The 24,335-nt window shown below is 40.6% G+C and overlaps 1 protein-coding gene across 1 annotated transcript in view; it reads right to left on the reverse strand.

The window, feature by feature from the left end:
* Nucleotides 1-24,335, reverse strand: part of med12 (mediator complex subunit 12) — a 159,477-nt gene that overhangs the window by 38,929 nt on the left and 96,213 nt on the right. The window contains exons 19-27 of the mRNA XM_078211432.1: nucleotides 23,809-23,972; nucleotides 20,234-20,365; nucleotides 16,580-16,807; nucleotides 14,863-15,007; nucleotides 12,568-12,688; nucleotides 9,726-9,827; nucleotides 8,879-8,992; nucleotides 3,882-4,045; nucleotides 2,761-2,940 (exon numbers count right to left, since the gene is read on the reverse strand). Coding sequence (XP_078067558.1) covers nucleotides 2,761-2,940; nucleotides 3,882-4,045; nucleotides 8,879-8,992; nucleotides 9,726-9,827; nucleotides 12,568-12,688; nucleotides 14,863-15,007; nucleotides 16,580-16,807; nucleotides 20,234-20,365; nucleotides 23,809-23,972 — 1,350 coding nt within the window. The remainder of the gene's footprint in view (nucleotides 1-2,760; nucleotides 2,941-3,881; nucleotides 4,046-8,878; nucleotides 8,993-9,725; nucleotides 9,828-12,567; nucleotides 12,689-14,862; nucleotides 15,008-16,579; nucleotides 16,808-20,233; nucleotides 20,366-23,808; nucleotides 23,973-24,335) is intronic.

Genomic DNA, 24,335 nt, shown 5'->3' on the forward strand with positions numbered 1-24,335 from the left:
AAACTAGAAGCAGGAGTAGGCCATTTGGCCCTTCAAGGCTGCTCCATCATTCTGATCATGGCTGATCATCAAATTTAATATTCTCCCCCACTTCCCAACCATATCCCTTGATCCCCAAGAGCCATATCTAATTTCTTCTTGAAATCAGACAACGTTTTGGCCTCAACTACATTCTGTGGTAGTGAATTCCACATTCACCACCCTCTGAGTGAAGAAATGTCTCCTTACCTCAGTTCTAAAAGGTTTACCCCTCATCCTCAAACTATGACCCCTAGTTCTGGACTCCTCCACTATTGGGAACATTCTTCCTGAAATTACCCTGTCTAATCCTGTTAGAATTTTACAAGTTTCTATGAGATCCCCTCTCATTCTTCTAAACTCCAGTGAACGAAATTCTAACCGACTTAGTCTCTCCACATAGGACAGACCTGCCATCCCAGGAATCAGCCTGGTAAACCTTCGCTATACTCCCTCTATAGCAAGGACATCCTTCCTCAGATAAGCGCTTCAAAACTGCACACAATACTCCAGGTGTGGCCTCACCAATGCCCATACAATTTATACCTATAGAGATAGGTTAGGACTGCTACGGTGAGCTGCAACTACCAACTGTGTTAACAGGTTGCCGATAGCCAGAACCACCTCCAGATATGGAAGCAACATAGGATATATGGCGCACAAACTTGGCCCAACTAGTCTATGCTAATATTTGTGCTTCACTTGGGAATCCTCCCATCTTTTCTCATCTAAATCCCTTCTCCCTCATATGCTTGTCTAGTCCCACTTAAATGTATCTATACTATTCATTTCAACCTATTACTGTGGTAAGGCGCTCTACACTCTTACCATTCTTCAGGTAGACATTTGTCTGAATTTCCAATTGGATTTCTTGGTGACCATCTTATATTGATGGCCGCTAGTTATGCTATTCACCACAAAGCGGAAACATACTCTCTGTATCCATGCCATCAAAATCTTGCATAATTTTAAATCATAGAATGGTTACAGCACAGGAGGTGGCCACTTGGTCTGTCATGTTTCTCAATTGAACCTGCCTCCACTGCACTCAGGCAGGACGTTCCAGATGCTAGTCAATCATAGCATGAAACTTTTTTCCCCACATTACCATTGCCTCTTGTGCCAATTAACTTCGATCTATGCTCTCTAGTTCTCAATCCTTCCATCAATGAGAACAGTATCTCCCTATCTACTCTGTCCAGACCCTTCACAATTTTGAATTTCCTCTTAACATTATTTTCTCCAAGGAGAAGAATCCCAGCTTCTTCAATCTATCTAGGTAACTTCCTCATCCCTGTAACTATTTTCATGAATCTTTTCTCCATCTTGTTTCATGCCTTCACATCCTTCCTAAAGTGTGGTGTCCAGAACTACATGTAGTTGAGGCTGAACCAGTGTTTGATACAGGTTTAACTTAACTTCCTTACTTGGACTCGATAGCCCCATTTATAAAGTCCAGAATGCCATATGCTTTATTAACTACTCTCCCAAATTGTCCTGCCAGCTTTAATGATTGACGTACCCAGGTCCCTTTGTTCCTGCATCCAATTTAGACCTGCACCCTGTATTTTATATTCCTTCTGCATTTTCACTGCCAAAATGAATCACTTCACACTTCATTGCATTTCATTTTATCTGTCAATTGTTTGTCTATTCCACTAACATGTCTATGTCTCTTTGTAGTTCAAACCTTCACCCTCTCAGTTCATGATACGTCCTAGTTTAGTATCGTCTGCAAATTTTGAAACTGTGCTCTAGGTCATGAATATATCAGCAAGGGTCCCAACATCAACCCCTGGAGACATCCGCTATCGACATCCAGTCTGAAAAACAACTGTTAGCCACTACTCTGATTCCTGTCACTCAAGCAATTTTGTATCCATATAGCCACTGTACCCTTTATTCCAGGAGTCCCAGCTATCACAAGTCTGTTGTGTGGCACTTTATCAAATGTCTTCTGGAAGTCCATGTTCTGTATGTCAACAGCATTACCCTAATCACACCTCTCCCTTACCTCAAACACATCTATTAAGTCATCGCTCAGCCTTCTTTTTTAAAGAGAAGTGACCCCCCCCCCTCCCAATCCTTTCCTGACATGTGTTCCCACACAGCAAACCTTCTCTGTACCTTCTGAAGCGACTAGCTGCAAAATAAACAGAACCTCTCCAGATTAATACGCAGCACTCGGCGAGGTGGAGGATGGTGCCTTCAACTCATTCAAACCCCCATAAAATCACTATACAACAACTTGTGACATGGCGAATAAGGACAGCCATTCAATAAGTCTGTTACCACAAAATCCTTGATGGCTGAGAAGGTAGATGAAATCCTGCAGCAAGGCATTGTCGTCAATTATACAGCTTCACGTGACCACTGCAATCAGACGAAGCCCTATCAAGTCAAAGTGGGGCCTGCCATGTAACAGGACTCCCACTCTAAAATACACCATACACAAATGCGGATGGAGAGTCAAACTCTACTTAAATAAAATTAAGTAGCACATATCAGACCTTGTAATGTTCTCCCACTTTGGTCACCATTAAACATCTTTAATTGCAGCTCCCCTTTTTAATCAATTAATTCTGGTTGACTCCTTTATTTTTAAAATTAAAATCTATTGTTATTTTAGGAGCCAAATGTTCCCTTGGCAAGGATCTTCAATTAGGTTGAGGAGAATGGCAAGATACCCTTTTTCCCCTATTGTTTTTGTTGCTTTCCCTTTCAATATGCATCGTTCCTTACCTGTAGAATACGTTTGATTCTCTGACGTTGTGGGTTGTCCCCTTCCTCACTGTCCAGCTGGCGGTGTGGATAACATATCAGTTGCAAGAGTCGTTGTGCTTGCTTATTTGTCAGAACTGGATCCTGCAGAGCACTGCTATCTTCACACAAGCTCTTTAAACAGCGCTCTCCAACCCACTCCTATGTGGAAAGAAGTCAATAAAAACTTGAGATTTATACAACGTAGTAATGACTTATTCTGCTACCAAGATCAAGTTGTGTCCCTTTAAAGTCACAAATCTTTTATTAATTAATCCAATCTTCAGTATCTTCTCTATCAGCTAGACTGGTCAGTTCCAACTTTGTAACGTCATCCACATCCACTTTAATTCAACTATCGCTGAAACATTGTTCCAGGCTTTTCTTACCTTAAGACACTATTACGTGATGCTCTCTTGATGGGCCTCCCAACTTGAGCTCATCCATACTCTCTTGCATGTATCCTAATTCACACCAAGTCCCATTCACCCACCACGCTTATAAGTCATTAAGTTACACAGGCTCCTAAGCGAGCTAATTTCTCAATTTTTAAATCATCCACATGTTCAAATTCCTCCATGGTCCTGCACCCAAATGCCCCCGCAATTTCTATAATGTCCTACAGCTCAATGACCTTCCCATAATGGTGTTCCTTCCATCCCTACTTCCTTCACCTCAACATTAGCTGCTGTAATGTCAGGTAACTAGACCCTAAACTCTGGAATTCCATCTCTAAACTACTCTTTCCTCCTCTCTCCTCCTTTGAGATCCTCCATAAATTTTTATTCATCTATTATGTCTCTTACTTTGGTTTGGTGTCTAATTTTATGCAGGGAAATCCCTTGGGGGAGTGAAAATTAATAAATTAAACATACTAAATAAATGCATATCACTACATGCAGATATCAGGCCTGCATGTAGTGAAGAATGGCGCTTATTTCAGCAGTCACATGTTGGTGATCCAACTAACAATTGATAAGTTAACATCTTCAAGCTCTACCTTGGTAGTTCAGACTAAAAATACAGAAAATTCTGTCTAAATGTCGGCATGAAGACAGAGAAGCTTAATTTCAGTGACCATTCCAGATTTAATGCCTCCTTACCTGCTGACAAATATTCTTCAGCACATATTTAGCATAAGCATCTAAACTGGCTGTTTCAATAGAAACAGTCCGGCTGCCAGATTTTTTGACTCCTACATCATCATCTGCAAGGTCCTCCATTCCACCAGAATGCGAGAAGCCAGAGCCTTTTAATTCAGCATCACCTGAAATGGAGAAGGAAGATCTTTTCATTATGTCTGGGTAGTCTCCGAGATTAAATTTTTATTTTACCACAGCACATTACATTGTCTTCGTATGGTGAAGCTATCCAAAGCATCCACCTCTCTCAGCTTAAGGTCATTTACCCCAGCTACAGAACACGAGCTTCCTTTGAACATAAGAAAATAGAACAAGAAAAGGCAATTTGTATATTAAATGCTCACTCCATCTGGAGTCCATATACTCTTATTCCACTGTTGCCTCTCTCATTATCTGCTCATTCTTTGAGTATTAACAGTGAAGTTTTCAAAGATCTTGCTCCAACAGTGCTGCTGATGTACAAGACAGATTATTGATAAAGCACAGGTGAACCCTCCATCCATTAAAACAAATACTCAGAAAACTTCAGTCATTACAATTTTCCAATGAGGAATTTGCTGCATGCAATATTCAGTTGAACTACAATGAGAAAATTTCATCCAGAATCATTTTCCCTATCTTCCATGGGAAGAGAATTGAAACAGTGCAATTACCAACTTTAACTCTCATGGTTTTGAAAAAATGAAAGTTAGAATCATTAGCCCTCTAATAGTGTTCTTGATTTTCATTCCATTTAAGGACAACAAGAAGCAATGCATTAATAATCAAGCACAGGTCATCAGACTTCAATCTTGAGGATAACTTAATGCCTATAGACTAAAGGGAAAGAGATGAGAATAACTTACAAAAGGAGAGAAGAAAAGTTAAGATGTGGCAGGGCAGCTCAGTCAAGTAGAATGTGTGTCCTGTAATATATGCAAAGTCTTGGATGCTGCCAGTGTCCTCGATGACCACATGTGCAGGAAGTGCTGCTTGAGCTCTGGGTTTCAGTGCTCGAGCAGCACTGGAATCACTGTGGCACTGTGGAATCACTATGAGGCTCAGATGTATGTGGATAGCATGTTCACAGAGCTGGTCAAATGGTAGCTTGAGGGTTTGAAGGCATAGATGGAATGGGTGACCACCAGGCAGTCCAAGAGAACTAATCAGGTGCAGGAATCTCCTGGTGTCCCACACAGAAATCAGTTTTCCATTTTGGAAGCTGGTGAGGGCTTTCGTTCCTCAGAGGAGTGCAGTCAGAGTCAGGTTTGTGGCATCCTTAAGTGGCTCGGCTGTACAGGAAGTGAAGAAGTACTGAACATCAATAGTAATGGAGGATTCATTAGGTAGGGAAACAAATAGGCAGTAGACGTGACTCCAGGATGGTATGCTGCCTTCCTGTTGCTAGGGTCAAGGATCCTATAGATCAGCTGCAGGACATTTTTCTGGTACAGCCAGAGATCATGATCCACATTAGTACCAATAACTTAGGTAAGAAGGGGGTTGGGGTCCAGCAGAATATAGGGAGCTAGGTAGAAAATTAGCAAGCAGGACCTCTCCAGATTACTCCCAGTGCCACTTGCGAGTATAGAAATAGGAGGATAAAGCAGATGAATGAATGGGTGGAAAGATGGTGCAGGAAGGAGGGTTTTAGATTCCTGGGATACTACGACTGGCTCTGAGGGAGATGGCCCCTGTACAAACCAGATGGGTTACACCTGAACAGAGCTGGAATTGAGTTCCTTGTGGGGTGTTTTGCTGTGTTGCTGGAAGGCCTTCAACCTAACTCAGCAGGGGTGCACAAACTAACAGGAAACATTAGAGATGAATACTAGAAATGCACAATATACTGGGATGGACGGAAATCACTAGGAAAGAGAATAGTAAGGTAATAGGTGAAGTTGGATGGAGTAAGCTATAAAGTAATGACGTCTAAAATCAGAGTTCCTGAGCGTGTATGCAAATATATGGAGTATAATAAATAAGATTGGGGAGTTACAGGCACAGAATGAGTTGTGGAAATATGATGACATGCTGATAGCAGAGGCCCAGCTCAAGGAAGGGCAGGGCTTGGTGTTAAATATTTCTGGGTACAAGGTGCTCAGAGAAGACAGGAAAGAATGGAAAGGTGGAGTGGGAGACGGTATTGGTTAAAGAGAGCACTGCAGTGCTGGAGAAAGAGATGTCCCAGAGGGTTCAAGGACAGAGCCAATTTGGCTGGAGTTAAAAAGAATAAAAAGAGTACAATTACTAACTAGTGAGAAGGGTGTCGGAGAACACATCTGCAAAGAAATTACAGAGAGATGCAAACAATATAGTGTAGCTATAATTGAGGACATTAATTAGACTGGGACAGTGGTAGTGTAAAGGATGGAGAAGGTCAACAGTTCCTAGGTTGTGGTCAGGAAAATTTTCTGCAGCAGTGTGTGTCCAGTCCAGCTAGAAAGGATGCACTGCTGGACATGGTTCTTGGAAATTAGGTGAGATAAGTAGAGCAAGTGTCAGTGGGGGAACATTTAGGAGACAGTGATCATTGTATCATAAGGTTTAAAATGATAACAGAAAAGGAAAATAGTCATTCCAGAGTAAAAATAATTAACTGGAGGAGTTGCGGAACTGACTTCAGTAGGGCAAAAAAGGAGCTGGGCCAGTTAGACCAGGATGAAAGATTGATGGAAAAAATTTGACAATGGATTACCTTCAAAGCAGGAATGGTCTGGACACAGTGGAGATATATTCCCTTAAAAAGGAAAGGTAGGGTAAACAAATCCAGAGTTCCTTGAATGAAAAAGATAGAAATAAAGATAAGGAAGAAAAAGTGTGCTTATGGCAGGTGTCAGGTAGAAAGTACAGTTGAGAACCAAGAGAAATACAGAAAGTTCAGAGGGGAGGTGAAAAAGCACATGAGAAGTGAGAAGGGATTAAGAGAAAAGACTGGCAGCCAACATAAAGGGGAATCCCAAAGTCTTCTACAGGCATAGAAAAGTGTGGTAAAAGGAGTAGGGCCGATTAGGAACCTAAAAGGGAATTTACCCATGGAGGCTGGGGGCAAGGCTGGAGTATAACGTTGACAAATGCGAGGTTATTCACTTTGGAAGAAATAATAGCAAATTGGATTATCTAAATGGAAAGAAATTACAACATGCTGCTGTGCAGAGGGACCTGGGGGTCCTTGTGCATGAGACGCAAAAACCCAGTCTGCAGGTGCAACAGGTGATCAAGAAGGCAAATGGGATGTTGGCCTATATCGCAAGGGGGATAGAATATAAAAGCAGAGATGTCTTGCTGCATCTGTACAGGGCATTGGTGAGGCCGCAGCTGGAATACTGTGTGCAGTATTGGTCCCCTTATTTGCGGAAGGATATATTGGCCTTGGAGGGAGTGCAGAGAACGTTCACCAGGTTGATACCAGAGATATGGGGTGTTGATTATGAGGAGAGACTGAGCAGATTGGGTTTGTGTTCGTTGGAATTTAGAAGGCTGAGGGGGGATCTTATAGAGACCTATAAGATAATGAAGGGACTGGATAGGGTAGAGGTGGAGAGATTGTTTCCACTTAGAAAGGAAACTAGAACTAGAGGGCACAGCCTCAAAATAAAGGGGGGTCGGTTTAGGACAGAGTTGAAGGAACTTCTTCTCTCAGAGGGTGGTGAATCTCTGGAATTCTCTGCCCACTGAAGTGGTGGAGGCTACCTCATTGAATATGTTTAAATCATGGATAGATGGATTCCTGATCGGTAAGGGAATTAGGGGTTATAGGGATCAAGCGGGTAAGTGGAACTGATCCACTTCAGATCAGCCATGATCTTATTGAATGGCGGGGCAGGCTCGAGGGGCTAGATGGCGTACTCCTGCTCCTATTTCTTATGTTCTTATGAAATGAATACTTTGCATCCATCTTTACCACGGCAGATGTTAAACAGGCCATGGTGACTATAGGAGGAAACTCTGGCCCCAGACTGGTTCAAAAGTGATAAGGAGAAAGTGTTGGATACACTGTTGGTACCGAAAGTTGACAAGCCACCAGGACTGGATGAGATGCATCCAAGGATATTGAAGGAAGTGAAGGAGAATATTGAAGGAGAATGGAAATTGCAAGGGCCTAGCTATAATCTTCCAGTCTTTGGGTCGGCATGGTGGCAGTGGATAGCACTGCTGCCTCACAGCACCAGGGATCCGGGTTCGATTCCAGCCTCAGGTCACTGCCTGTGTGGAGTTTGCAAGCTCTCCCCATGTCTGTGTGGGTTTCCTTCAGGTGCTCCAGTTTCCTCCCACACTCCAAAGATGTGCCAAATTGCCCCTTAGTGTCAGGGTAAATATGTGGGGTTACGGGCATGGGGCCTGGGTGGGATTGTGGTTGGTGCAGACCCGATGGGCTGAATGGCCTCCTTCTGCACTGTAGGCATTCTACGATTCTATGATTCTCTAGACTCGGGAGATGCTGAGGACTGGGGAATTGCTAATATTATGCCCCTGTTCAAAAAACGTTGCAAAGATAGCCCCAACAATTACAGATCAGTCAGTTTAATATTAGTGGCTGGCAAGTTTCTAGAAACAAATATTTGGAATAGGATTAGTGGTCACATGGAAAAATGTGGGTTGATTATGGAGAGCTGGCATTTTCGAAAGTGAAAATTATGTCCAACCAACGTGCTGGAATTGTTTGAGGAGGTAACACACGAGTGATTCGGGTCTGGAAGTACGGTGGAGGCAGATTCAATTAAACATTCAAGAGGGCATCATTTGAAAATTTGAATAAAAGCAATGTGCAGGGGTACGGGGAAAAGGCAGGGAAATGGCACTAAGTTATGATGCTCTTTGGAGAGCCCTCGCAGACACGATGGGTCAAATGGCCGTAACTTCTATGCCGTAACAATTGTGCAATTCTGAGAGAGTGCTAAAAAACATGCCAAACCAAAGGGTACCCCTCAATCCTCCCATCCTAACAGTAACCAACAATCAATATTAGCATCACTTACCCAACATAAATATAGCTTTGAGGACAGCAAAAACTGCTCCCACCACGATGCTATTCTGTGATGCTGCCAGGAGGTGTCTATCACAGGATGAACGAATCCCTACTGTGGGTTTATCTGAAAAAAAATGCTCTGTCAGAAGAAACCACTGACTGTCAACAATATTAAGAGTAAGAAAAATTCTTTTAACTATAGCTGTCATCAGCAATGTTACTTGCTCAAATCTACATTCTTGTCAAGCATGTCCTTAAGTAGAAAAGCAAGATGATTCAATCATGAACGTTGCAGCAACGACCAATGGTATAGGCGCCAGACTTCAAAGCCTCTCTGCACCTGAATTGAGAAAGACTGCATATGCCAGTGTAAATTTCCATTTCAGCAGACCAGTCTAGTGCAGAATCTTTGTCAAAAATGGCTGAGCATCTTCCAAGTCTACCAGTTAACCCACAACTGTTGGATAGAAAGCAGGCATTAACTGACACTGTATAGTGGCAATGAAAGTTTGGGGAAAAAGTTTAAATTTCTCCTCTTGAATGAGTGAGTTTAAAAAGAGTTTAAAGATAAAGTTGAAGACATGAAAAAAAAGACAGGCAATATTTTATTTCAAAAGGTAGGTTAAGTCTTTGTTTCATTTTCTCCCTTAGGTATATCCAGAATTGTACTTTGCACAGTTGCCCTTTCAATTTCTTGCATAATCTTCATGAAATAAATCTTCAAATAAACTCTCTGCTTTGAATAGAAAACTACAGATTTCTTCTCTTTGTGCATAACTGAATCCAAGTCTACGCCAACATTTAATGTCTTTGTTTCCACTGATTAAAAAACAGCACGTGCAATATACTTCACTTACTGCTGTCCTGGTGACAAGGATTCAACTGTGGTGTCCTGAACAAGTGAAGGAGGATTCTGCATGTTAGACGAGCACCAGGTTCTGAATCTTGCTCACTGCAAGCTGCAAAACAAATGAAAACCACACTTACTTGCATGCTCTGTATTTTGTCAAACAGCCAAGCATGGCAGGGGTAGAGCAGGAGCAAAATATGCAACAATATTATGATTTATTACAAAGAATGTATAAATAGAAAAAAAAACAATACTGGAAGCATATTTAAGTTCAATCAGCAGCTGAAATGGAAAGGTTAGTTAACATTTCAGGTGAGTCAATTGTTACTATTTCAAATTAATTAATTCTGTGTGGAGCACTTTATATTCGTTGGAGTTCAGAAGAATGAGGGAGGCTATATAGAAACCTATAAAATTGTAACAGGACTAGACAGGGGTGATACAGGAAAGATGTTCCCTATGATGGGGGAGCCCAGAACCAGGGGTCATAGTCTACAGATATGGGACTTTTAGGACTGAGGAGAAATTTCTTCACCCAGAGAGAGGTAAGCCTGTGGAACTCACAACCACAGAAAGCTGTTGAGACCAAAACATTGGACAGGGTTTTATGGCTCGTCCCAAAACCGTAAAATCCCACCCGTGATCAACAGACCTTCCCATTGTCCACCCCTCTGATTCCTATGGCGGGCGGCTCGATAAAATTTCAGCCATTGTATGTTTTCAAGGAGTCAGATATAACTCTTGGGGTGAAGGGGATCAAAGGATATGCCGGGGGGGGGGGGGGGGGGGGGGGGGGGGGTTGGTGCAATTAGACTATTGAGTTGGATGATTAGCCATGAACATCACGAATGGCAGAGCAGGGTCAACAGCCTGAATGTCCTACTCCTGCTCCTATTTTCTATCTTTCTATGTTTACCACATTGTCCGAATGTCCTAAAACAATTTAAAAGCAATTGAGCATTTAAAGCATCTGTTAGATCATGGCAGACCAGCTGAATGTTTCCAGCATCTTCTGTTCTTGTTTCAATTCCCAGCATCCGTAGTATTTTGCTGATATTATTGGAATACTTTTGCTGCCATGTTACCAGGTTAATATGACAACCAATTTGTGCATAGCAAAGCCACACTACTATGAACTCAAAGTGATCAGCTAATTTAACTTTTTGAGGTAAAGGAGGAAGTGTGGTCAGAATAACAGAGGAGGTTCAAATTTAAATAATGCCATTGGTCTTACAAATACATGAATCAGAAATTAGACCTTATTTTAATACCGCCTCTGGAGAACAGCATTTACAACAATGCCACACTCCCTCAGTACTGCTTTGCTGTTCTTTTAGTGCTTTTCTTTTTATATCTGTAGAAACCTGGAAAATTTATGATGCAGGTTATTCAGCGCCTCGTGTCTATGCACATCGATAAATCTTCCCCATGTCTCGTGTTTCAAAGTATCAAACACAGCCTATCCAATCTTTCCCCATTGTTAAAATTCTCAATTTCTGGCAACACCCATATCAATCTCCTCTGTACTCTCTCCAGCGCAATCATTTCCTCCCTAAAATGCGATGACAAAAAAATCAGCTCTAGCTGTGGCCTAGTGTTTTATACAGTTCTAGGTTAACTTCTGCTCTTACATTCAATATCTTGACCAGGTTGGCATTCACGTTTCTTTTATTTTTATGTATTAACTTTAGCTTCATTCTTGTGCTTAGGATTTTGTTACATCATGCCTGAAATGTCAACATTTGGAGATTCTCAACTGACTTTCAATTACAATGAAGTAACCAAGCTTACACTATGAAGTGTAATGTTTTATGTTATTCAATTAGAATGGAAATTTCTCTTCTGCAACCTATTAATAGAATTTAATAAGAAAAATTAAAGGGCTTTATAATTCTATATGACAAAGGCAAAGATATGATATCTATACAAAGTCTCAAAACCAGAAACTTTGGGACCAAGGCTGTGTTGGTTTTCAGATCTTGCTGGATCTCAAACCGAGCTGTAGGTGGTTCAGGTCAAGTTGTATTGGGTGGGGTCAAGGGTTGCTTGGAGTCCAGGAGTAGACTAGCATGCATGCGGTGAAGCAGATAACGAGCCTGGCGCCAATGAAGTGACTCGCCGAATTACTGAGTTAAGTTCTATTTTATTCAATTAAAATTGATGCAAGGCACATTCTAAAAATGTATGATTTTGGAATTGAGAAACGATCTGTAGTTCAAAAACCATGTCTTGCATGAGATTCATGGTGATTTGCCACTTTTTGCAAAAATGGTAACAGCTCTTGTTAGTTGTAGAAAAATAAAGCTGGATAGATGGAAGAAAGGATAGAGGAAAGGGCTACAAAAAAGCGTGTAATCCATTAATAATTATTATTTTAATCACTTAAATACAGGAAAATACTGAGACTATTTTCTTTGCTATCAGTTGAGCACCATTCACCGTAGAATACAACTCACTGTGAAACTATTAGAATATGGAAAATTTGCTCACGCTTGTAGAATTGCAGAGTTGCCCAAGTATCAAGCTTCTGGAGAGGGTTGAAAAAGTAAGCAATACTAGTTCAATAAGTCAGCAAGTAAAACACTTAGAAAGATTTTAGGTTTCAAGAACAGAGGATAGCAATTTTGTTCCAGTAACAGCTCCCCATACTTAGCCAATGGTTATTAAAAAGCATCTCTGCCACTGAGAGACTACTCAATAACAAGTCATGCAGCACTGGGAGAGTTAATGCTCATAATTAACGTATGTACATAGTGAACAGGCACATTCTTAATTCGATATTTCAATTGCAGACAGGAATATATCATCTTGGCACTTTCAAAAGTGGCAATTCTAAGATGGATGGTTACCTGCATTAAGGAGTGATGGGATAGCCACACAGCGAATCAGATCCTCCAACAGCAAACATTGTCTGGCTATTAAAATAGCTATAAATGTTGCCAGAGAGTCGTGGAACGATAAGTCGCTTACCTGAAAAAAGAGGAAGAGTGAGAGAGCCATTACCTCAGAAATTGTTTGTTCCTGAGAACATGCATCAGCTAGTCTCAGTGGTAGCAATTGCCTCTTCAGTCAGAAGGTCATGGGCTCATTTCTCTTTCCAGAGCTTCAGCAATAATTGTAGCAGGTTCTCTTGTGCAGGGTTGTATGCAAAATTTGTAAAAGCATTAAACCAGTTACCTGTCTGCTTCTGGGTCCACTACTCTTTTATCTCTTTAATATACCATACTCACTGAGGGTGCTGAAGCAATTTAAGTTGAACTCACAGTGTAGCTTTAGATTGTGTCCTCGAGATAAATATATCAATACACACAGCTCTGTTCTTTGCAGATAGAAACAACATACTGCATCTGTTTCAGCTGAACAAAATAGTGACAGCCATTCACTGACTTATCCCTCAGGGCAACGCCTCTGCCAATCAGAATCAAACTGCCCGACTTAAATTTCAAACAGTGCTCGGCAGTTAACCGTCAGTCACCTGGTATATTCTCTATGGCAACGCCTCTACCAGTGTCTACTTGCCAACCAACCAGCACCACCTTCTCATACAGTAAATATTGTTGTTTTGCCCTTTTATCAACATTCTTGCGAGGCAGCACAGAACAGAATTCAAACTTTGAACTATCAGTGGTTTTAAGAAAGCTTTTGAAAGTGGAGAGATAAATGATACAGGACAACTTTGGGAAGGAATTCCAGAGGTTCTGCCACAATTGAAGACATTAAAATAAACTGGTACTAGTAAAAGTGACCATGAAGCTGTTGGATTGGCATAAAAATCGTACTCGCTCATAGCACAGGAAACCTGTTGCTGTACCTGGTCTAGCTTATTATGTGACTCAAGTCCCACACCGATGTGGGTGACTTTTCAAGACCTACTTAACTGGCCTAGCAAGCTACTCAGTTGCAATCTATTTGTTCTTCAGGCTACTAAGGATGGATGATAAACCACAGTAACATCCACATCCAGAGAATGAACTTTTTTTTTAAAAAAAAGTTCTGATGAATTAGAATTTGTATAAAGGTAGATTGGGAATGCAGCACTGAATGTCCATTTAGAAGTAACAAAAGGGTTGGATGCAAGTTTTGATGTGGTAAAAGTGAGATTGTAGTGGAGGCTAGTTTTTGAGCTCTTACAGAGACAGTGCAGTTGACTGTAGACATGGGCTTTCTCCTCCTTTGGCTATACTCTGTAATTTACCCAACTGAATTATAAACCACCTGTTGTTAAACGTGCCTCTTCCAGCAAAAAAAAATCCAGTGAACCATTTCCCAATGTTTGTTCTCAAGATTTTTTCAGTTGATCAGATTTTTAAAAGAATAAGTGTTTGTATTGATTAAGGTCTTCTGAACTGTCAACTACTTTATCACCACAAATTACTCTTAACCCTAACTTGAGAGGATCATCTCCTACTTAACCAGTCTGGCCCTTCAAATTTCCATCCTTTGGCTAAAATGAGAATGACAACGGAGTGAGAGCATTGTACAAGTCTACTGCAAACGCATGTCACTATAAAACTGGATGGAAATGGCCCAAGCACATTTCAGACAGATCCTTTCTAAAATTGGATGAAACTTTCACCTTCCTACATGGTTTGGAATTAAATGCAGTTCTGAAAAGACAATTTTCAGTTTTCTGGCCAATGAGCTAATATAGCAGGTCCTATGCACCCAATATTAACAGGAAATAAAAAAGTGTGCAGGTATAGGTTTGGTCACTACCCATACTCTCAACCAGTAAATGTGTTGAATGAAAAAAAGTAGCATTTTTAGGAACAGGTTTTAAAACCCAGTGCATCTCAATCCAAGTTTCTCAATACATCACTTCTCTTCTCCAGAAATTCATTAAATGTTGTTGGCACCTTTTTCTAGATGGTCACCATTTGAATGATACTATTAAGGAGTCACCGTAAACTGAATAATTAAGTCTGTCTCGAAACTTTAAGCAGATGTCCTCCCCCTCAAGAAGAAGTATTCACTTGCTGTTTTGCTTCACACATTACTTGTCAGCTCACCACAGAGACAGCTTTGTGGCAGTGATCGCTGTTAAACGTCACGTTAACGAAAGGACATGCAGTAGAGTCAAAGGATGAATTTAACCTCCCAAAAGATTAAAACGTTAAACACCTTCTTGATGAAATAATACTTACATCAACATTGCAGAGAAGATCATTGAAGCCGCAAGTCCCATTATTGGATGAACAGCAAAGTGCCTTAAGCACACCAAGCCACTCAGCGCTTAGAGCCTTGCAATAGGCAGTCAGTTCTGCACACAGGATAGCAATGTCATTCACGCTAAATAAAAAGAGAGGTGTATAAAGATATGTAAACAGTCACGTAATCTTGTTTGAAAGCAGCAAATATGCAAAACTTATACTTGAGGAAACAATAGTTAACCAGCCTATTTTATGCATTTGCAATCACAAGTCCTCTGACCCTACAGATGAGTAAAAGCATTCTGTTTTCACCCAGAGCAACAATTAAACACACTCCTAAACAGCAGCAAAATCTCAACACAAGAGGTTCATGATGAAAGGGTGATGCATTGAGTTGGAGTGCACAGTCCTTTCGTCTCTTGAATTTCATCCAAGACTAATAGCAGCAAACCTTTTTCAAATGCATGTTTTTCTTGCAAGTGCAATTGAGTCCACATGATTAAACTTGCTATAACATAGAACCAACCTGATATTAGGTCAGCAGTCTCAGTCAAAGAGGCTGGAGGACAACTAACCGGGGAATGGAAATAATTATATTAGTGAGTCAGGACTGGTCTTCTCAAGCTGGAGTAAAGGCACATGACTGAGGTAAATCTGAAAGGAATCACTTTCCTAAACACTGGAACTCTTCAACTTGTTAAGCACAAAATGAATATAAAAAATTAGAAACTGAACAGCAATGTTCACAAATCAACAGAAGCTCCATCAGTACCAGTATTTGGTCTAATGAAAATATAATGCACCAAAATAAATCTGAACTAGCTGCTTTAATATTCAAAACTAAATTCCCTGCCTTGTCATTAGAAGTATTAAATGAAGAAAATAATTGACATCCCAACCAGTGAAAATATACAGTGCTATGCAACAGGTTGGATTTTTCAGCATCACAACACAAAGAGACTTGCTCTTCTTTGGTTCTGGATGTCAAAAGGTTAAATGAGAGCTGTGGAACAAGAACTGAAGTCATTCTACATCCTACTATTCCTGGAATTGAACATTTCTTGTCATCAGTTTTGTCAGCCTTTAAATGTCTCACTTCAACATTCGGCTACAATATTTTTCGAGCCACTTATTGCTATATTCACTACTTTTCTGGGAAGCTTTTTCAATGTTCCATCCAATACTCCCAGGTCAAGTGTAGCATAAGATATAGATGACAGCTCCCACTGTTGAATCTCAACAACAAGCCTTAACTTCCAGTCTCAAATTGGCTCTATCACAGTGTCAGTGTGACACTTCTGTTTCCTTATTCAGCTATATTTCCAGTCTATTAGTCAAGACTGATAATTTTGTAGAGCATGGTTGAATTCTTAGTAGATTTAATGTTAAGCCTGTGTTCATTAGGAGCTGGACTGAGGTTGGCCAGTGCTCATTTCGCCTCAGTTTGCAGACAGGAGACATTTATCAATTAATTATTCTGCTTTGGATTTTAATCTAGACTTCAGAAGTGAATGAGTCATGCTATAGGAACACTAACTATATTGAACAGACATTCTGCATTTCTTCAGAATTAATGTATTTTTCCTGATTTTATTTTCATATCAGATCAGCTGGCTCCGAACAGCAAGTAAAAAAATGCTAACATGGCTGGCCACATGATTCGGTCCATAGATATAAAGTTAGGTAGGTATAAAATTAGTGAGGCTCTTACCGATCAGGGTCATGATGTCCCACACATACATGCATGAGTGCGTTGCAAACAAAGCTGTAGCGATTGGCTGGGTTGTCATTCAGTATTTTACCAAGCATGGAGTAGCTGAAGTTGTGGGCAGAAGGATTTTCAATGGCATCGATCATGAACTCAGGTTCCCAGAGCATGTTGGAGTCAGAAGGATCAATATTACTGTAGATGGTATTCTTGACCTTGGAACAGGCATCACTTACGACAAAAATAAACAATTAAATTTCATTAAAATTTAAATTTAAAAACTGTTTTTCAAGATTTGTCAAAAGATGGCAAGTGACAGACTGTGGTCTGAAATCCCTACAAGTAGAATAACAAGAAGGTGACATTGCACTACGTCCATGCCAACTCTCTGCAAGAGCAAATTGGCTAGTTCCATGCCCCAAGTCTTTTCCCTGTAGTCCTGAAAAATTTCTCTCTTCAGGTGCTTATTCAAATCCTTTTTGAAAGCCACAATATGCCTCCACCACACTTTCAAGCATTATATTCCAGTTCCTATCCATTTGCTGCAGAAAAAGAGATTTTATTTATGTTGCCATTGGTTTTTTACCATTCACCTTACACTGTCCTCTGATTCCTGACTCTCCTGCCAGTGGACAGAGCTTCTATCCATTCAGTCTTGGTCCCACATAATTTTGAGTATCTCTATCTCCTCTCCTCTCAATCTTCTAAGGAGAGCACTAGTTTCTCCATCTATCCACACAATCAAAGTCCCTTCACCCTAGAATCACACTCGTGAATCTAATCTCCAAACTATCTAATGTCTTTACATCCTTCTGAAAGTGCAGTGCTCAGAATCAGATGCAATATTCAAATTGAGGCCAACCAACATGTCATAAAGGTTCATTCCAACTCCCTCCCTTTTGATCTCAATGCCTGAATTCATAAAGCACAAGATCCCTTGTATGATAAAAGCAGAAAATGCTGAAAATACTCAGCAGGTCTGGCAGAATCTATGGAGAGAGAAACTGAATTGTATTCCGAGTCGAACATAACATGTCTTCAGAATTAATAGGTGGTAGAAATAAAATGGGTTAAGAATCATGGAATCCCTACAGTGCAGAAGGGGGCTATTCAGTCCATCGAGTCTGCACCAACTCTCTGACAGATCATCCCACCCAGGCCCTATACCCATAACCCCGCATATTTACCCCACTAATCCATCGAATATACACATCTTGGGACACTAAAGTGCAATTTAGCATGGTCAATCTACTTAACCTGCACATATTTAGACAGAGAGGAAACCAGAGCACCCAGAGGAAACCCACACAGACACTGGGAGAACGTGCAAGCTTCACACAGACAGTAACCCAAGGCTGGAATCGAATCCGGGTCCCTGGCGCTGTGAGGCAGCAGTGCTAATCACTGTGCCTCCATGCCACAGGTTTTATGCTGTTGAAAGGGGGGAGAAAGAGGAAGAACAGGGAAGGCATGGGATAGTGTAGGGGGCAGGAGATGGAATGCCCTTTACGTTATTATCCCAGTTTATGTTAGGACAACTAAAGTCCACCATTATCATTACTCTTGAGTTTTTGCACCACTTTATAATTTCCCTGGAAATTTGTTTCTCCATACCTTTCCCACTAATTGATGGATTTGCAGGATGCATTTAGTAAAGGTAACAACTACTCAAAGATTTCTCAACTCTAACTGAATAGATTTTGTTGACATCTCTTGGCCGTCCTCTCTCTTCATCTTAAACAATGCTTTCACCTCTCTTGATTTCCTGCCTTCCCTATCTTTCCTTAAAAATCTTGTACCTAGGAATATTGAGGACTTAGTATTGCCCTTTTATGAGCCAGCTCTCTTATCTCATAACATCATATTTCCAAGTGGTTATCTTCGCCTGCAGCTCTCAAACTTAATTAGAATGCTTAGTATTTTCACAGATGCACCATAAATCTAAATTAGACCTTATTGCATTCCCTCTTATTCTAACTCCTCTTAGTATTTCTTATTCTAGTAATCGCTCCCCCAATCATCTATGCACTTTGTTTCTTCTTTTATTGCCAGAAAAATGGTTCCCATTCCTTCTGCCTAGTTTAAGGCCTGCTCATTAATAGTAGTTACAGAGGTACAGATTAAAAGTGATTATATTCCACTCTCCAAAAATGCATAAAGAGGAACATCCTGGCAAATAAGAGAGATACAAGAGCAGCAAGAGGTGACAAAGCAAATAGTAAATTCTATAAAAAGGAGTGAATGAAAAGAAACTTGCAAGGGATATCAAAATCAACATTGAAAAACTTTTACAATTTCACTGGGAAAGTCAGGTGGTCAAAAGTAAGGTGAGCCCTTTGAAAATTGACAACTGCAATCTTTTTAACACAAAGATAAATGGCAATGTAAACAATGAAGGTGGAAGCATAAAATTACAAACAGATGTTAATAGTTAAAGTGAATAAGCAAAATTCTCATAAAAGGATTTCAGTGCAGGAAAACGTGAGTTTGAATCTAAAAAGGATGGAATGGGGTACTAAGTAATAAAAAGCTATAACAAAGGAAGGCCAAAGAGACTGGGGACCAAATACACAGATTCTTAAAAGGTCACAAACAGGTACAGAAAATAATCCGAAAGGCTAATGGAATGCTGGTCTTTATATCTTGAGGAATAGAAAGTGTTAGAATTTGTGCTTCAGCTGTACAAAGCCAAGGGCAGACTAAACCCAGAGTATTGGGGTGTTCTGGGCGCCACACCTTACGAAGGATATACTGACCTTGGAGTGAGTACAGCATAGATTTACCAGAATAATAAATGGATACCAAGGATTAAATTATGAGGAATAATTACACAAACTAGAGCTGGAGTTAAGAAAGCTAAGAGGTGTTTTAAAGATTTAAACTGAATGGATGTACGGACTTAGAAAAATTATTTTTGTTCGTTGGGTAGAATAGGACGAGGGGTATCAATTATTACAGACAGACCTTTCAGGAGAGAAACTAGGGAGCACTTCATGTAAAGGGTGGTAGAGTTTGGATCTCTCTTCTGCAAGCAGCAATTGATGTTAAAGACATTGTTAATTTTAAAATTGAAATTGATAAAATTATTACCCAAAGTATAAAGATGGGTAAATGGAGTTATGTCGCAGATCCGCCATGTCACTAAATGGCAGAATAGGTTAGGCGAGTTAAATGGTCTCCTCCCATTCCTACGTCTCTAAACATTACACTTCCTGTGCTGCTAAAGCAGTGAATAGGATTGGTTTGCCTGTAGAGCACAAAGCTAAGCTTGAATGCTGGACATACAACGATGGACAATTGTTCTAAAAACATTTTAGGGATAATGAATCCTCTCTGAAGAGATTATAAAAATTGTATAGAGTTCATGATAGAGTGGATTACACATAGTCCATGGAAGGAAACGTTTAATTGTCCAAATAGTTGTTTCTGGTTATGTCTTGTCCATTCGTAAGCATTAAAAAGGGGTCAGCAAGGAAATTCTGCAAATATTTTGTACTAGTCAACCCGAATTTTCAAACATATCCATGGTTTGCGGAAAGATTTCCCTCAATCTATTTCAACATAAACTTTCTCCCAGATTTTCCACCAAATGACTCCCAATTATCTAGGCAATAAACTTTTCACATACTTAATCTGAAACATATCTCCAACTCTTACCCGAAGAGTTCTCCAAACTTGCTCTTTAAATGACTGCAGGAGGTGTAGAGATCATAGAGGTAGGCGAGGATACAACGCTCAGCAGAGGAGCAGTCTGCTGGGTTAACACCATGCTTTACTACTCCACATAAACTGAAAAGCAAAGAGAAATTATTCATAAAAATGTTTTCCTGTAAAGGTTTTCGTTGGAGACGAAACATCAAAAGCACAAAAAATAGTTTATTTAGCAGAACAAGAGTTAAAGAACTAGCCTCAGTATTTGTCCAGCAATCATATGGAATTTGATGGATTCCTCCATTAGAATATGACTTTATACCACATTTGCTGCATCAAACACAGATATATATGGCTATCGTTTGGATGCAATCTTCAGTCTAAAAGGTATCTCAATCTGATAATCTCTGTCCCCCTCTATATGTGGTACTTCTATTTTTCATGCAGGCCTAAGGAAAGAGTTGGCCCAAGAGGATTGGGTAAGGGTGTTAAAGGGGAGAATGGTAGAAGAACAGTGGCAGTTGTTTAGGGAGATATTAAAGGCATCTCAACTAAGATCATTCCTGAGAGAAAGAGGAATTGCAAAAGGGTGAAAAATCATCCATGGCTTAATAAGGAAATCAAGGATAACATAAGGGCAAAAATGAGGGCATATAATACTGCAAAGGTTAGTGGCAGCGTGGAGGATTGGGGGAACTTCAAACGCCAACAAAAGGTGACTAAATACAATATCAAAAATGCTAAAATGGACTATGAAAGGAAGCTAGCTGAAAACAAACACTGACACCAAAAGTTTATACAAGCATATAAAGAGGAAGAGAATAGTGAAAGTAGATGTTGGCCCTTTAGAGGATGGAAATGGTGGGGTAATAAAGGGAAACTCTGAGATGGCAGAGGCAATAAACCAATACTTTGTCTCTGTCTTCACAGTAGAAGATAATAATTCTGTCCCAAAAACTGCAGTTAATATAGTGGAACGTGGTGAAATTACTATAACCAGGGAGAAGTTACTCAGTAAACTGAAGGGTTTAAAAGTAGGTAAGTCCCCGGGACCTGATGACCTACACCCGAGGGTGTTAAAGGAGGTGACAGGAGAGATATTGGATGCATCAGTTATGATATTCCAAAATTCCCTGGATTCTGGAAAGGCACCGGTGGACTGAAAACATGCTGATGTGACACCCTTATTCAAGAAAGAAGAGAGGTAAAAAGTGGGAAACTATAGACCAGTCAGTTTGACCTCTGCGATGGGAAAGTTGCTGGAGTCAATCATTAAGGAGGAGGTGACTGAGCATCTGGAAAAGCAAAGTTCAATTCACCAATGTCAGCATAGTTTTGTGAAGGGCAAGTCTTGTTTGAGGATGTAACCAGCAAGGTAGATAACAGGGATCCTGTGGATATGATCTATCTGGACTTCCAGAAGGCATTTAATAAGGTGCCACACGTGGCTGATCCAGGAGGTTAGATCCCAAAGGTTTGGGAGCAGAGTAATGGCTTGGATTGAGGATTGGTTAACTGATAGAAAGCTGAGGGTTGGGATAATGGGCCCTTCTTCAGTTGGCAATCTGTAACTAGTGGGGTCCTGCAGGGTTCAGTTCTCAGACCACAACTATTTACAATCTATATCAAACACCTACATGCAGGGACAGAGTGTAACAGCAAAATTTGCTGTTGACACGAAAATAGGTGGGAAAGCAGGCCAGTGATGAGGAAATAAAAAGTTTACAAATGGATATTGACAGACTAGGGGAGTGGGCCAGACTCTGGCAGATGGAGTTTAATGTGGATAAATGCGAGTGTCTCCATTTTGGCCAGAAAAATAAAAGGCCAAATTACTATTTAAATGGGAAACAGATTCAAAAGGCGCCTGTGCAGAGGAATCTGGGTGTCCTTGTCTCAGAAAGTGGGTATGCAGGTATAGAGTGTTATTGGAAGGCAAATGGAATCTTGGCATTTATTGAAAAGGGTCGAGAACGCAAAAGTAAAGAAGTGCTGTTACAATTGTTTAAGGCATTGATGAGATCACATTTGGTGTAGTGTGTTCAGTTTTGGTCACTTTCTTGATGTGGTGGCACTGGAGGCAGTTCAGAGCGAGTTCACTAGATTGACTCCAGGTTTGAAGGGGCTGTCGTATGAGGAGCGGTTGAGTAGCTTGGGTTTGTACTTGCTGGAGTACAGAAGAACGAGGGGGGATTTGATCGAGGTATGGAAAATACTCAATGGGATTGATAGAGTAAAGATAATGTTCCCCCTTCTAGAACAGGCTAGGAAAAGAGGTGATTATTGTTGAGTAAGATGGGGGAGGTTGATGACAGAGATAAGGAGAAGTTACTTCTCACAGAGGGTTGCGAATCTATGGAACTCACTGCCCCAGAGTGCAGTGGGTGAAGGATCAATGGATTCATGAAAGAGATAGATAAATATTTGATCAAAAGTCGGTTAAAGGGCTAAGGGAAAAGGCAGGGAAGTAAGAGTTAGGATGAGATGCCGGAGTGGGCTCAAAGGGCTGAATTGCCTATGCTTGCTCCTAATTCCTATGTACCTATGACTTTCCCTCATGGACTGCTGAAGGTTGGTCCTATTACTTGTAACCTAAAATTATGCCTAACTGGTACAAAACAGTATAAACAAATAGTACTTTTCTTGCCTTATGGGTAGTTCCTGTTCTTTGATGTCTTCCAATCACAATGCTATTTGTGATGTATCAAAATATATAGTATCAAAATATATCGACCTCCTAATGACAACATCCAAATGCACAATGACCACCAAACTGATTTTCTTTACAATTCCTTACAGAATCAGAGGTCACATTTTCCCAAGAAGCCAGAAGCAACAGAATACTTTGCTAACTCATGTATACTAAGCCTTGATTTTTTTTTAAAATGGAGGTATTCCTCCCAGTGGAGCCAACCAAAAACATTCTCAGTATATCAACTGTGCCTCAGTTGGTAGCACTCTAAGGCACAAGGTTCTGGTTTCAAGTCCCACCTTCAGGACTTCAACACAAAAATCAAGGCTCTCACTCCAATGCTGAGGGAGTACTGAGCTGACATGGTGGCTGCTTTCGGATGAGATATTAAACCGAGGCCCCATCTGCCTGCTCAGGTGGATGAAAAAAAACATCATATTTGGAAGAACAGGGGAGTTATGCCCAGTGTCCTGGCTACGATTTAACTATCAACATCACAAAAAAAAATGATCTGATCATTATCATTTTGCTGTGCACAAATTAGTTTCCTACATTACAACAGTGACTCAACTTCTAAAAAGCATTTCACTGGCTGTAAAGCGCTTTGACACGTCAGGCGGCCATGAAAAGTGCTATATAAATGCAAGTCTTTTTTATATCCCATCTGCTTGCCAGTAATACTGGTGTGAAGCCACCTGCTGACAAGTACACAGGAATGAGGAGAGAACAATTCTCTCCACATCCTCCCCACTCTGAAGGAAATATCAAATCTCCAAGTGGCACCAACCCAAAATAATGCATCTCATAACTTGGGGGGGGGGGGGGGGGGCAGTGCGTGCAAATCCCCATAACACATTTAAACTTGAAAAACAGAATGTGACAGTCTCACCCTTCAAACACTTGTGCTGTCTGCTCAGAGTTGAGGATAAGGCAGGAATGATAGCGTCGCAGTACCGCCACAATGCACAGACACAAACCGGTTGTGTAGCTGCCAACCAGACTGGATGACTTCAGGAGTAACTCTGCTTCTACCACACTCAATTCATTCAGCAACTGCAGAGAGAAAAAACAGACAAGTAATCAGCACAATTTCTGATCAATTTTACATCGGAGTCCACAACTAAATACCATAGCAATACATCAAAATTGAGGATGGCACATGTGGCTGGAATATAACTACAATAACTCAGTAAGCTTTTGCGATTTCAACTCTGTTGTTGTAGGGAGATGCTAACCAGTGGGACAAATGCATCAAGTAACAGAAGGCTGAACAAGTAAGGGTATAAGCAAATTACTGCAGAAGCTTGGAAGTCTCACAGGTCTGACAGCATATGTCAGAACAGAGCTAATGAGTGTCATCACTGATGACCATGAAATTATTGGATTGTTGCTACACTACTTTATCCACAAAGGAAC

This window comes from Mustelus asterias, chromosome 4 (assembly GCF_964213995.1).
Source record: "Mustelus asterias chromosome 4, sMusAst1.hap1.1, whole genome shotgun sequence".
In the NCBI taxonomy this organism is placed as follows: domain Eukaryota; kingdom Metazoa; phylum Chordata; class Chondrichthyes; order Carcharhiniformes; family Triakidae; genus Mustelus; species Mustelus asterias.